The 15,317-nt window shown below is 32.4% G+C and overlaps 1 protein-coding gene across 2 annotated transcripts in view; it reads left to right on the plus strand.

Annotated features, from left to right (window-relative positions):
- Window positions 1-15,317, plus strand: part of FANCL (FA complementation group L) — an 89,673-nt gene that overhangs the window by 35,794 nt on the left and 38,562 nt on the right. The window contains exons 6-7 of one of the 2 annotated variants that reach the window (XM_035001506.1): window positions 4,489-4,585; window positions 9,384-9,452. In XM_035001506.1, the coding sequence (XP_034857397.1) occupies window positions 4,489-4,585; window positions 9,384-9,452 (166 nt within the window). The remainder of the gene's footprint in view (window positions 1-4,488; window positions 4,586-9,383; window positions 9,453-15,317) is intronic. The other variant, XM_035001507.1, reaches the window with a different exon arrangement.

Genomic DNA, 15,317 nt, shown 5'->3' on the forward strand with positions numbered 1-15,317 from the left:
TCTGTCAAATAAATAAATAAAAAATATTTAAAAAACAAAAAACCATGAAGGTCTTTAGTCTGCCTTTTGATGTTATTGCTACATATATGCATCTAGATGTTTAAAGAAAAGCTCTGTAACTTAAGCTGTTGGTCAAAATAAGTACTGTTATTTCAAGAGAAAGCAAATTTGTTTTGTCTCTCTGTACTGATACCATTCAGCTTTTAACAAAAACAGCAGAAACCTCTATGAAGCTTAAGTATTAGTATCCTTTTTCAAATGTTTTAAAAAATTTAACTCAAGTGTAGTGTCATTTTATTGTAAGCAGTAACTTATAAAGAAATGCAGCAAATGATAAATACAAAGTGCCAAAAATATATATTCTTTAAATTTTTTATTTGTGTTTTTATATTTTCTTAGTCAATTTTAGAATATGCCAAAGTAATAACACCAAAACTTCTAAGTATAAATTTTAAATGTGATTTCATAACTTTTCAAAAATTTGAGCTTTTCAGTGATTTTCCTAAATTTATTATTTATATGAACTTATATTTTATTTAAATGAGCGAAACTGTTTATTCCATATTGTCTAAATTGAGATTCCCCAACTTTACAATAAAGCAGAACATTTGAAATATACTTTTTTTCAGAAAAATTGATTTTGATATTACTTGTAAGATTTTATCACTTTTTCCTCTCCTTTAATAATCTCTTCCATAGACCAAACACCAAGATATTCTTTCCTATTGTGGATAGAAATACATTGTATTAGTAAGGGTACAAGCTAAGCTGCCATTAACAAAGAGAACCCTAAATTCTCAGTGTTCCAAACAAGATAGAATTTTATTCATCTCTCATTTAACAGTTGAGAGGTAGGGAGATGGTCAAGAGTGAGTTGGTAGCTCTGTTCCACAAGGTCATCTAAGAACCCAAGTTTCTTTTGTTTCTCAGCCATCTACCCTGGCTGCATTGTTAAGTACATAGTTATTAGCCATATGTGGCTAATGACATCTGTATTTATATTTAAATTACATTAAAAATTCAGTGTCCATACCGGCTGTATTTTAAATTCTTCATAGCCACACGTGACTGTGGTTACTGTTCTGGACAGTGCAGGTAGAAACCACCTCCATCATTGCAGAAGGTTCTGTTGGTCAGAGCTGCTCTAAGAGTATTGTGCCTGTCTGCATGGTTTTTGCTAGCTCATAATGGCCTAAGTTCTAGTCTGTAGGTAGGGAAAATGAGAGGGGTACGGGATGAAAGCACAGGTTTGTTATAAATGATTCAAGAGATGCACATACCCAAACTGCTTACAGTTCATTGACCAAGATTTAGTGGTGATATCCTGACACCCTGGAAGGATTGTTAGCTGAGTGGAATGTACCCTAAAATTTGGTTTAGTTAGGGGTGCTGTGGAGGCAGGGATCCTATTACCAAAAGGAAGGAGGTAAGAATAGATAGCAGAGGATGTTTTGTAGTCTAGGTCAGATGTACCGAAGTGTTAATATATACAATAAGGTTTCTTCCTGTCACCTCTTCCTGTCCTATAAAGTAGACAGGGAGTCAGCATGGGTAAAATGTTTAATTTTAAATGACTATGCTGAGATTAACCTATAATTAAAATATTTTTGCTACTTTATTTGAATTCTTAAAGTTCAACAAAATTAACATTGTGATCATTTTGACTGCAAGGCCATTATTTGTGCATGACATTGTTTATCTCTAAGGTATTATCTCTGTCTTAAACTTTGTGGGAAGATGGTGATTTTTTTGTTTGTGTGATTGTGTAAAGAAAGACTAGAACTTTTATTTCTATCTTATTTTATAGATGTCCAATAATTTCTAATAATTTTGATGCTGAGCAGCAGTGTGAAGTATGAAAAGTATTAGGTGGTGATGTAGTTGTTCCTTCTCTCTCGCCACCCCTTCTCACTTTCTGTGTGTTTATTTATCATGATTGTGAACTACTTAGGGCAAACGATGAAGAGCAGCAGTCTTTTTTCACACCATTTGTATCCCTGCTCTGACTCTTAGACAAACACTCTGAAATGTTCATGTTTACAACTTCCATATTTCTAAATAATACTCCTTTTTCAATGTAACTTGATTTATCAGTTTTAGAAATTCCATACTGATTAGCTAATATAATAAAAACGGATTCGACTCATATGCCACCTTTTCTCTCCCTTCTTCACTATTCTTCTTCTATTTGCTTTAAAATTTCATAAACTTCATCATGTCCCTTCAATTAAAGATGTTATCTCTTACTCTCAAATTAGCAATTATATATTTTAGTGTTCCTAATCTTCCTCCCTCATATCTTTTCCCTTCTCTCAATTTTTGTCATCTCTACTTTTTAAATTGCCGTGGTCAAATATATTTACATTAGTTTCTGTAGCTATAATTAAGTCTTTTAGCTTTTGTCTATTGCTGGGTTCTAAAAATTGTAATTAGTAAGCCGTTAAATTTTTAATGACTACATAAATACTTTTCACTGAAAAGCTAATGGTAGAGCAATTACAGTTTTCGTCATAGCTTTATTGTTTATAACTTAATTTAAAATTCCTTCATCCTTTTTGGTTTCTTTTTTTTTTTTTTTTCTCTTAATTGTGTCTTGTATATAGGTCATACCCTCTAGTCTCTATATTCTACATACTTTTCTTTTTTGGCCAGTTTCTTCCTCCTGGAGCCTTCTTTCTTCCTCTTCTAATCTGTTTTGTCAGTCAGTACTTTACTAACCACTTTTCGTTTTTATAGTATCTGTTGGAAATTTCTTTTGTTGATGTTTATTCCTTCTTGTTCTTTTTGTTAGCTGTGGGTTTATTTATAACTTTTAAAAATTGCTCTGTTTTTGTTTTGGTGATTCGAGGATATAAATGCATGGGCTCATCTCAATATCTTGAATCTGAACTGTCGATGTTTTCAGAGTCAGATGCCCATATATCTGAACCTTAGAGTCCTATTGATGACACATGTGATAAAGTCTCATGTTCTAAATTTTTGGGGGAAGACGGATTTGAGATGTTTACACATACAGCTGTAAGAAAATAATTATATATATAAAGTCATTGATATTCTAATGTAAATGTTTTTTCTAGAATAATTTTACTTTGTTTTCTAAGACTCTAGACTTTTCATAGTTTCTGATACAAATTTCTTCTGTTGATAAAGATTGTTTTGTTTTGGGCGCCTGGGTGGCTCAGATGGTTAAGCATCTGCCTCTGGCTCAGGTCATGATCTCCAGGTCCTGGGATTGAGCCCCGCATCGGGCTCCCAGCTCAGCAGGGAGTCTGCTTCTCCTTCTCCCTCTGCCTCTCCCCCTGCTTGTACTCTCTCTCTCTCTCTCGCAAATAAATAAATAAATCTTAAAAAAAGATTGTTTTGTTTTACTTTTTGATTCTACTATTGAAGATATGTATCTTCTTCAGATTTAGATCTGTTTTTCATTACAGCAGTGTTCCATAGCTATTGCCCAGCATTTCTTGAAATTGACCCATTTTACCATTATATCTGGCCAGTGACTAAATGGCATATAGTAATGTTAAAAGAAATGTTTTCTAGGTTAGGAAGCTAATGTTAGTTCTGAACTCTAATGGGTCTCACCATCAGTCCGGGTGATAAGTTGTGCAATACACTTAGGCTACTTTTTATCTTTACAAGAGAATAGTATTGTAAAAATGTCAAAACATATCCACATGCCCAGTTCGCTAGTAAGTATACTGCTAAATTTGAACCTTTTTGGCAGTAGCTTATGCTACTCGGGGGACCATATTTTTACAAAATGATATATTTCAAAGGGTATTGGTTTGCGTTGTAGAAAATTCATGCATTTAGAGCAACTTAAAGCCAAAAACAATTGTGCTGTGCTATAGGTTTGAAATACTAGTCATCTTGAATACGTGTCCAGGTTAAATGTCAGAAGCTATATATTGCATGGAAAGAAAATTTATTGTTAGCAGATTGGACTGTACCTGTGCTTATATAACATTTTCCTTGGAGGATCAATTGAGTATATGAATTAATATCAGCCAGACTTTTGTACACTAACATTACTGATAATAAAAGAGAAGTTCATTGAAGAGAAAAACAAATAAAGGAAGCATAAAAGTCCCACACTGTATGAAACGACAGAAATGGATCAAAGAGTTTGACAGGAAGTTTAATGTGTACATAAGTAGAGGCTGACAGCAACATGCTGTGTGTGCCAAAGGTTCCAGTGATGGAAAACCAAAACATAGTGCTCACTGACCACAGCATGAGCCTTGACACACATTGTAAATAATCCAGAGATCTATGACTGCATTAAGCACCAGGCTGGTGTATTAACGGCAGTAAATCTATAGCTGCATAAAGGGCTGGCATGCAGAAATTCCTCTGATTAATTTTTGTAATGGAGTCATAGGAATACAGCAAATATTTTCATTTTGAATCCTACCATCCTCCAACTTCCCCTCCCCCCACCTTTGCCCTCCCTAGTATGATCATTTTTTATTTCCTTCTATTCACCAGACTTGTATATGTGGATACTTGTCTCAGTACCATCAAGTTAAAAGCTGAAGATGCTTCTGGTAGAAAGCATCTAATTACCCTCAAGTTGAAGGCAAAGGTATGTGCTTCATTAAACTGTTATTATGGTCAGGAAATACTTTGTGAAATGAACTCTGAATGTTTTCAGTGTAGGGTAGTAGCTTCTAAAAAGATATCTGGTACTTTAAAAAATTTATTTTGGGAAGCTCAGAAAATATACCCACTAGGTTTCCAAAAGCCTAGACATAATTTTGTGTTGCTCTTTTACTGCAAATTTGCTCAAAATACAGACCTCATAATAAAGAAACATTACAAATAAGATTGGGCAGTCTCAAAGTACCTTGAACAAAGAAAAAATTTGAAAGTTTCCGCTATCCCAAGTAAAGTTTCACTTAAGTCTCTTGTCTTCAACTCTTATTATGAATTACATTTGTAGTTCTTATTTCTGAGCATCAACCCACTCGCCAAACACATCCATATGTATACCTTTTTATTCCTTATTTTGGCTGAAATTTTACTTCTGTATTTTAAGAATTTGCAAAGGTTATACCTCCATTTATAGACTCTTTACAGGCTAGTGATCTATAATTACTAATTTTATTGGCACAAAACAGCTATTTCGTCTTTATGTTTTAGTTCTAGATTGTGAATTTTGAGAAATAAGTAGAATAAGCAAGTTCAGCATATTAATCATTTATTTAGTAATCACTAGGAACACATTAGAACTTGAGAAAACCAGGAAATTTAACTTTTTTTAATTGTTCCTAGGAGTCATCAATCAACTCTGTTTCAGAAGATTATAGTGATGAAAAGATCAGTTGTGTTTGTCCATTTTAAAAATGTGTCTGGCATTTAAGCTTTCCATGAGAGAAAATTAATATATAAAGCTGAACTGGGTGACACAGAAAAGTTGGTATCTTATAGTGCCTCTTTATCAGACAAATTGAGAAATGACTCATTCTCTCTTTTTCTCACAGAATATTCAGGTATAGTTTTAAGATTCATGTGTGATAAGTGTTGCAAATATTAGTGGGATAGAAATCTTATTTGTAAAAGAAGTTACATGGAGACTTTTGTCAAAATGAAAAAATTTTTATTTTTTAAATTTTAAAGGTGAGCTTTTTTTTTCCTTCCCTTAAGATCAGGGAGAAATCTTCCTTTATTCTTCCAAAGATCACAAGGTTTCTGTCAGTTACTTCAAAGTTTTAATTGCTTTGATAAAAATTGCTTTGCTGTTGTGAAGACCAAAATGAAAAATTTTAAATGCATCCTGTCCTGACTGGGTGGTGGTGGTGGTTTTTTAAATAGCCTTATATTTACAAGCTTTTACTAAGGAGATTCCGTCAAGAACAAGATTTTATTATTCCAGTTAATGATATTAGTGGTAGTAGTATCAGGAGGAAGGTTGTAGCTGCTAGTATGGCCCATCCTTTTTACTTTTTCTTATACCTTTTCAGGGTAGATAAGGTGACACTTAATATTTCTTTGAAGAATGTTTTCAAGTTTTTGTAGCATTGATAGCTGTGAAGCACTATTATGGATTCCCTGGCAAGAGAGAAGAGAAGGCTTTATTTAAATTTGGAAGGAATTAAGAAAAAAAATCTGTATCAAAAAAAAAAAAGAGTGGAAATGAATGAATCTTATGTTGGTATCATTTATTAGTTCATTTAGTCCATTTAGTCCAGTTAGTTCATTTAGTTCATTTAGTCCATTTAGTTCAGTTTTCATAGACCAAAGTTGTATTTTAGATGTGGTAATTTATTTCTTTAGGAATATTTGGGTCTAGGATTGTCAGTTAAAAACAGTGATAGCTGAAGCTATATGTTAAGAATATATAGTGCAAAATCACAATTAAAACAATTTTAAAAGTCAAGCTGATTTTTTTAAACCTTAATGCAGACTTACTTTTATAAATATACACACCTTTATTTCTTTTACTTGATATTTTTTGACATAGTAAAGGAACACATTTGTTTTGTTTTTTTTCTCTTGAACACCTGTTCTCCCAGGTCTGCCATTCCCCCTCATCTGCCATTCCCACTCACTGTGTTCAGTCCTCAAAGAAAACAATACCAATTTTAATTAAACACTCTTTATTAAAAGTGAATATATAAGTCAAAAAGAAATATAAGGGAAATAGTTGAATTTTGTCATTTTTATAGGTGTCTTTCTATGCAATATTTACAATACATGCTGAACTATGGGATGGAACTATTATCTTTTCTTTAAAAAAGAAGTAGACCAGGGCTTCTTCAGCTTTGGCGAAGATCAGAACTACTTGAAAAATGCAGATGTGTTTCAGAAGCTGGGCACTCTGTGTCTGCTGGCCATTTTTGTAATTTGCTACAGTTTGTATGTGTTTACTTCAAGGAAGCCTTACTGCTTAGATGGTCCAATCACAGAAGGGATTGGGTTAAAAATTTCCTTAGAACAATATGCTATACAATCTAAAAAATATCATATATATATATGTGTGTGTGTGTGTATGTATATATGATGAAAATATTTACTTAATATTATGTAATAATTGTATTCTTTTATAGTTATTGGTTTGATGTTTTTTTTCTGGTGAGATTTGAAAAAACTGTTCATTAAAAATAAGCACTACTTATTTTTCAATTAATATTCCTTTTTTATGTGGAGCTTTTATTGTTGTCAGTTAGACTGCCGAAGTAAAACTTGGCAATTAGTCTCTGGTTTTTATATATCTATACAACTTACTATTGAAAACCACCTGAATTTTGATAGTTATTTGACAGTATTTCATTTAGTTATCTATATTGTAGTTTTATAGTACAAACGATTCTGAAATATCTGGGATGCTGCTTCATAATTCATGTTTAATCATCCAGAAGTATATCAGTTTGTTTTTTAGGGTCTATACAGTTACGTAAAGTTTATGGTATAAACAAAATTGATCTTGAACATGAATATAATTAACATACATATCTGCATTTAACTCACAATAGATATACAATAAAGCCACCTATTAGATCAATTAATTTATTATATATATACTTGTATGTCTGTATAATTGCACATAAAATATATTTGAAGATGTCATCATCTCAAATTATGTGACTCATATATAAATGGAATCATACAAAGTTTATTATCATCTCCTTTTTTAACTATTTATAGGTCTAACAGTATATATGTACTATTCACTATATTGAGTCCTATTTTAATGTAGGAGATCATATTCTCTTTTAAAATAATGTGCTGTATGTACTAAATGACTTCCAAAGTCACAGGTATTTTACTTTGGTTCATCTAAATACAGTAAACATCTTATTAACTTCATACTCTTACCTAGATTGATAATTTAAGTTGATAGTGTTCATTGTCAACATGAGAAGGAGATTAAAAAAAACAAACTCCAAATGAAGTAAATATTCCATTTTTGACCATGGAGGTTTCAAGTGTGCATTATAATTTTTATAGAATCTTAACATGTTAGAGGGGAAAGACTTGATAACACTTTTAATTGAGTTCCATCGATTTTATATATCAAACAGCCAGTGAAATGAAATGACTTGTACAAGAACACACAGGTTAGCAGAACTGGAAACCAGAGAAAGTTAAGGTCTCTGTCTACACTTATTTTGAGATAATCTTTTCTTTAAAAAAGAAGTAGACCAGTGCTTCATCATCAGATGATGAAGTACATCATCTGATATTTTGAATTTAATAGAGCTTCCTCCTAAATCTCAGCTTGACCTTTTTCTTTTTTCTTTTTCTCCAAATTAGAGCCTTATTATATTTTTATATAATTTCCTGTATATTTGCCTTTGTGTTACCAGTTCTGCGTAGCCAGATAACCATCAGAGTATAGGTTGATAAGTTTCTTTTTAGCAAACCACTTACTATAACTAAATGTTAATTCTTTTCAAAACAGTGACTTCAGATGGGCTGATGTTTGCTAAATACTATAGTGATAATTTTTGGAACCCATTTGCTTATTCAGCGAAGTAGTGAAAAAGAAGAGTCTGAAGAAAGTGAAAGTCTAAAACTTATTTTAAACATTTTGTCAAATGATTGCTAGGAGTTTTCCCAAAACTAATTTTCTTTTAGTAAATTTTGCTTTTTAATGAAAAGAAATGAGTATTCTTTAATTACATGTGACTTTCAAGAATCCAGATTGGATTTTACAGAAGTCATGTAGTATAATTCTCTAAGAACAAAATTGATTTTAAGAAAAACTGCCTTTTGTCTTTCTTAACTTAGACACCTAATTTGTCCTTAATGACTGTCACTTTTTGTATGAAGCTATTGAATTAATTTTCTTTTTATCGACAATGAAAAGGTTTTTCTTAAAACTATTACTTTTATTTTTCCTTAATAACCAGAAAGCATTTCATTCTTTTTATTTATTATATTCTTGCTAAGTGTAATTGCTTTATTGTGGAAAATACTTCTTTTAACTGATTTATACTTTTTTGTACACTTCTTGGTTCTTTTAACAGATACTGCCTTTTTAAATAGTGACGGAGATGGAGATTAAATTTTAGGTTGAAAGGAAATTAAATATCAATTAAATATCAGTTTGATCTATCATTTTAAAGATAAAGAAACTGAGATCCTGTGTGCTTCACCCCTCAATTTACAATTAGCAGCTAACCTGACACTGACTGAATTAATTCATTATTCTTTACTCAAAACCTATTGCTTTGGCACCCCAAATCACCAAACTTTGTACCTCCTGAGCATAAGTTGACTATTATTTAGCTGACATTTTCTATAATAGTAGAATCAAAATATTTATATATAATACATGTGCATTTATAATAAAAGTTTTCCTATTCAGTTTTCTGAAATACTTCATGTGAAATTGTCACGCAGAAGCAAAAATGACCTAATTTTATGCTTTTTCATAGTACCCTGCAGAATCACCAGATTGTTTTGTGGATTTTCCTGTTTCATTTTCTGTTTCCTGGACACCACAGGTAAGTTCTTAAATTTATTTTAAGTAGCTAAAAAGCATGTTCTATTATGAGAATAGGTTATAGGTTATAGCCAATATAGCCATTATAGTTTTAAAGCGATTTTTTGTTGTTGTTGTTGTTGTAAGCATTTATTTATAAACGGAAATTTCAGAGTGCTTTTTCTTCCCCCATATTTCCTAGTTGTTAATGTCCACTTTCTCCCTCCCCTCCCACATAAACACACCATCCAGTCTTTAGATGTTTATGCCTCATATTAGATAAATATGAAGGTCTATTGACAGAAATTTTCCTTTGAATTTAAATCATAAAGAACTCTATAAAGCAGTGAACAGTAAGTGGAAAGTTGGGTGAGTTTTTTAGATTGCTAAAGGTTAATATTGATGTCATAATATCAGAGATCTTTTTCAGAGAAGAATGAGTGATGGCTGAAAATACAAATCATTTCCACTCAGTTTTTATTGTTTAAAAGTGGTTGTCCATAATTCATCCTTCAGCGTAGACTACATTTTTGTATGGGCTTTGGGATATTTGTACTTGTGTAAAGAATATAAGAGATTCTTTCTCCTGCCTCTGTCATTTTAATTTCTCAAAAGTTGATGTCTAACAAGAAGATGAAATTAGAAGTATACTGTAAATGGTAATATTATGTAGATGTAAGGTTCTCAATAGTACGAACATCGACATTACGTGTGTGTGATTTTTTGAAGATATGACAGAGTGGTGGTTAGATTCTGAGAACAATCTAAGGATGACCGGCATGGTCCTTCTTTCACCAAGTAAATTGTGGCAGTTGGTAGCAAAATGGAGAGAACATTTCTGTTCTCATCCAAAGAATTCCTACTGACATCTTACAGATACTCTCTAGAGGCTACCTGTATTTTTGTTATGAAATTTTGATGGGGTCAAGGGAAAATTTATGCCTAATTTTTTAAGTATATACACACAGTAATTGTATATGAAGTTAGTTTTTAAAAACACCTAATAGGATTTAAATAGTGTTGTGTAGGTTCAGATGTCATTTTAATTATGCATATATATTAAAAATTATTTTTTGTATTTTTTTCCTTTAAAAACAACAGTCCCTCCTTTCAATGGAAACTGAGAAAACACAGCAAAATAAAAGAGAGGAAGAACCCTGTAATTTGCTTTTGGTATTCTGATATAGGTTATAAATACCTAAGAAACAGTGTGTTCATTTTTTATTTTAAAAAAGAAACTTTTCCTCTTTTTTAAATATACATTTTCTGTTTGGCTTTCCTCTTTTTAAAATATTTTCCTCTTTTTTAAATATAAATTTCCTACTTGGCTCTGTAAACTTTGTTTATATTTTGTGTGAGATTATGAGATAACACTGTACCTGGATTGTATTCTTTCCAGATATGCTGTCTCTAGATTACATTCTAATGTGTATCAAAATCCCAAGTTGAAGACTATATTTTTGATGAATTTGTAGTGTTTTTAATGTAGATAACCACACAAGTTTTTCCCAGTCTTAAATCTGTGTAAAAGCTTGCATCTTCACAAAAAGACTGTTTAGCACTTACCTTATCCTATCATTTAGCAAAATTATTTTGTGTTTTCAACACACTGGAAAATCTTTGCGGGTAATTTCTTTCAAATTTTCTATCCCTATTTAACACCAGCTCAATGCCTTGCACATTTAAGCGTGGGATGAGTTTTAGATTTAGTTAGGTCATACAGCAAGTTTTCTGTTTTGTACTAGCTCCAAGAAAACAGAACGAATTAGCAGTAACTGGAATGTTACAATCTTTTTTTAATTAAAGAATATACTAAGATCCTTAGTAAAGCACAGAAAAATTTGGATACCTTTTTATCCACAACTCAGATTTGACAGATGTTAATTTTTTGTCACATTCGTTTCATTTCTAGCTCTTATGTCTGTCTCTCTCTTAGGAGTAAAATGTTCTAGGAACAACTAAGACCTTATTCCTCTTTTCCCTTTCTTTCCTTCTCTCCCTTTCTGGAGGTAACCACCTCCCTGAAATTGATGCATGTGCTATCCATGCATATTTCTTGCTACATTTGTTCATGCCATATTCTGTAGTATTGGCTGTCTGAATTTTTTTATACAGCATTGTTTCTGAGATTTAACCATGATCTTTGCATGTTTAGTACATTAAATGCTTTAAATAGTTCCATTATATGAATCCATCAGTTAATTTATTCGTTGCACTACTGATAAGGTTGTTCACAGTTTCTTAAGTTGTGCTCTGGTGAACATCCTTACATTTTCTTGTACACATATGAGACTCTTAGTGTGGCTTATGCCGAGAGAAAATGTTGGATTGAAGGGAATGTACCTCTTTGAGATTACTAAATATTGCCAAATTGCCTTCTCAAATTGGTTGTATAAATTTATACCCCTACCCAGCAATGCATGTAATATCTACTTCTCCAAATCCTTTTCCAGGTCTTACTTAGCCTGACCTTAATTCTTAACAAGAATTGAAATCATTTTTACTGTGTTTATAATCTTTGCTTATTTAAAATTTTTTCTTTTATTGTAAACGTTCCTTTTTAATTTGGATACCGATGGTTGGTTATATGGGATGTATCTTCTCTCTGTGGAGTACTTTTTACCTTTGTATGTAACCTATTTTGTCAGTCAGAGGTTTAACTTTCAGTGTTGTTCCATTTATCAGTCTCGTCCTTGTGATTTCTGCTTTTCGTGTCTTGCATGGGAAAATCTTTCATATCTTGTTCTGAAAAGATAGTTTCCTATCATCCTAAAAGTTAGTATGGTTTTTCTTCATATTTAAGTAGGAGATAGGAATCTTATTTACACTTGTGTATTTTATATATGCTCGTAGTATTTGGATGTGTCTTCATTTGTTTAGATCTGGAGGTGATTTCAGTTTTTCTTCTATATTTGCTATTAAAATTTAGAAATTTTTCAAAATATTTATTATTTTAGAGTCTAGCAGTACATCATAAGCATTTTGGTGATGCTACCAGTGGTTTGAGCTCTCAAGTCTTTTAGACGTGATAAGAGTATTGGCAATATTAGTTTATGTTTTAAAAGTAAGCAATATCAGACTACTTTTCCGTCTATGATCTTTTTTCATTGATTTGTTGGAAATAATTCTGCTTGTGAGAGTTATTTTTTCTTAACAATTTTTGAACAGTTGTGGTTCTTAAGCAAAATAAATGTAGCCTAACAGCAAACTTACATTTAAGAGATTGTACATAGGTTCCAGATAATTGATTAAAAACATAATCCTTGTCTGTTTTTGTTTTGTACATTTTCTCTTTGGAGTCAGTGTTTCTGGACTTCAGACTTGGAAGATCTTTATTTGCCTTTCTTTTTGTGAAATAATAGGCATGGCTTTGTGGCATCCATATTAAAAATGGGTAATTTTCCTTATGGTCCCTGTCTTCCTGCTGCGTTGATAATGTTTTGATGTATTTTTCTTTTGCTCTGATGAGAGGTCTGCTGCTGCTGCTCTGACATGTTCATTTGGATGAGTAATTATAACTTGCACAATGTCAAGCTGAAGATGGTGGGGTTTTGTGCGTCATGACAAGCCTAGTAGCCAGTGCAGGTGTCTCACAGCATGATCAGCAACAGCCAGTGTATTCTGGCTCAGAGGAGGCGTTCAGAGTGGTAAGAAATCAGCACCAAGGGCAGGGCTGCCGCTTCTACTGCCGCCGTGATCTGTGCCAAAGAAACACAAAGTGCTTCTCAAAGACAAGCGACTGCATACCTCTTTTCAGATACTTACTTTGCTTACCCGACAAATTTTCTCTTTTAGATTTAGCATAGAATATAAGAGCATGTCATTTTTAGCTTAGTCTACTTTCTAGCATCACAGATGCTCCGTGTGTCTTTAACAACCTGCTGCCTCTTGGACTTTTACATGCAGGGCATGTATGTGAATTTTGTTGACTAATGACACCATAGAATGCTCTAATGTAAGATTTTAAGTGCGCTGATATTGGGGTCTGTAAGGACAAAACTCATTTTCTCTAGCTCACTGACCAACCCAAAATAGGTATTAATTGGGGTGCCTGGGTGGTGCAGTCGGTTAAGTGTCTGACTCTTGGCTTCGGCTCAGCTCATGATCTCAGGGTCTTGGGATCGAGCCCCATATCGAGCTCCGTGCCCAGCTCGCAGGTTCTTAGGACTCGCTCTGCCCCTCCCCACCTCACTTGCATTCTCTCTCTCTCTCAAATAAATGAATAAATAAATCTTAAAAAAAAAAAAAAAGGCAGTTCTACCTATAAATGTGCCATTAAGTGCAGGCTTGGTGAAGTATCCTTGCCATGGCAGTTGGAATTTTCAGATTTGGTATGGTATAATAAGCAGTGGTCTTTATATTTTTTATCATGGAAATCTCATATTCTTAGAATAATGCCATGAATGCAAGAATAGCAAAACTAATGATGAAGCCTCTGGCTGATAAGCTGATGGTGAATGAAGAATTTGTCATTAAAGGAAACAGTCCTATTACATAGCAGGGAGCACGATCCATTAGTTAGAGCGGCAGACTAGCAGTTGGGTATCCTAGGTTCTGTTTACAGTTCAGTCATTGACTTAATTGTTTAATTTCAAATAAGTCATGTGACTGCCCTTTGCCTCAGTTCATATGTATATGGAAATAATGAACTTTTTCTTTTTCACAGAGATTCTAAGAAAAATTTGATTTAAAATAAACAGTGTTGGGGGAAGAACCCTCACAATCCACTCTAAGGATCCTGTAGAACTTTCTTTTTTGACCCATTACTAGATTATCTTTCTTTCCATTTTTCTCTTTGCTGTCTTTGTTGGAGAACTCCTAATACTGGATTTTTGTTCACTCTTAAATTGGTCAAGTAAACACGCTTTTTGCCTTCTTGGCAGTTTTATTGTTGTCCTAGTGGTATGTTTAAAGAGACATCAAAAGGACCAAAACAAAGAAACTTAATTCATTATTGAGATCATGTGATACGGTAGAAGTATCAATGTGATCTGTTGGACTCAGTAACCTATTAACTACCTTTTTTTTTTTTCCCAGTAACTTATTTTAAAAGTACCCTGCACTGATTCTTTAAAAAAAAAAAAAAGAGAGAGAGAGAAAGTAAATACGAATGAACAAAATTAAGAAAATATAAAATCACCTTTAATGCCTTCATTTAGAATGGTATTCTCACTGGATAATAGCTTTGAAACTAGGCTTGTCACTTCAAATATTTCAGTTTTTAAAACACATTGGTAATGTGCATTTATTCCAGGTATTAGAATCATTTAGTTTTTAGTTATAATTAGGTTTACATTTATCCATCAAATTAAGAACTATTGTGTTCACAATCTAGGAACTGGTTATGTCTGCATTTATTTAGGTCCCTGTTAAGTAGCACTGGTTTCTTAATCTACATTTTGCATATTTTTGTTGAATTTATTCCTAAGTATTTAAAAAAATTTTTTTTGCTACTGTGAATGCTTTTTTAAAAAAATCATATTTTTTAGTTTACTGTGAGAATATGGGCAAGCTATTTTCATTTTCTTTTTCTTTTTAAAGTTTTTACTTTTATTAAAGTTACATAAGAACATAGATTAAAGAGTTAGGTTACAGGGTTTTTTTGTTGGTGCTGTTTTCTTTTTAGGCCAAAGAGCATTTCCTAGCCTCCTTCCCACCTTTTTCTCCTTCTGCAGGGTCAACGACTTTTGATTGCTAGCTGATCCTTTTGGTGCTCTAATATTATTTATATTATTGCATGTTCTTGTAATTATACTGCTTTTTGTTTGCTTGGTTTAGGCATTATCTGTTAACTTTCCCCTGTAGATGGGTTTGCTGTTTCTTTTACCTGCTCCCATTCCACACACATATATACTTCTTATCTTCCTGTTTTTCCCCAAATAGTTAT

This window comes from Mirounga leonina, unplaced genomic scaffold (genome assembly GCF_011800145.1).
Source record: "Mirounga leonina isolate KUSES-001 unplaced genomic scaffold, KU_Mleo_1.0 Mir_125, whole genome shotgun sequence".
NCBI lineage: Eukaryota > Metazoa > Chordata > Mammalia > Carnivora > Phocidae > Mirounga > Mirounga leonina.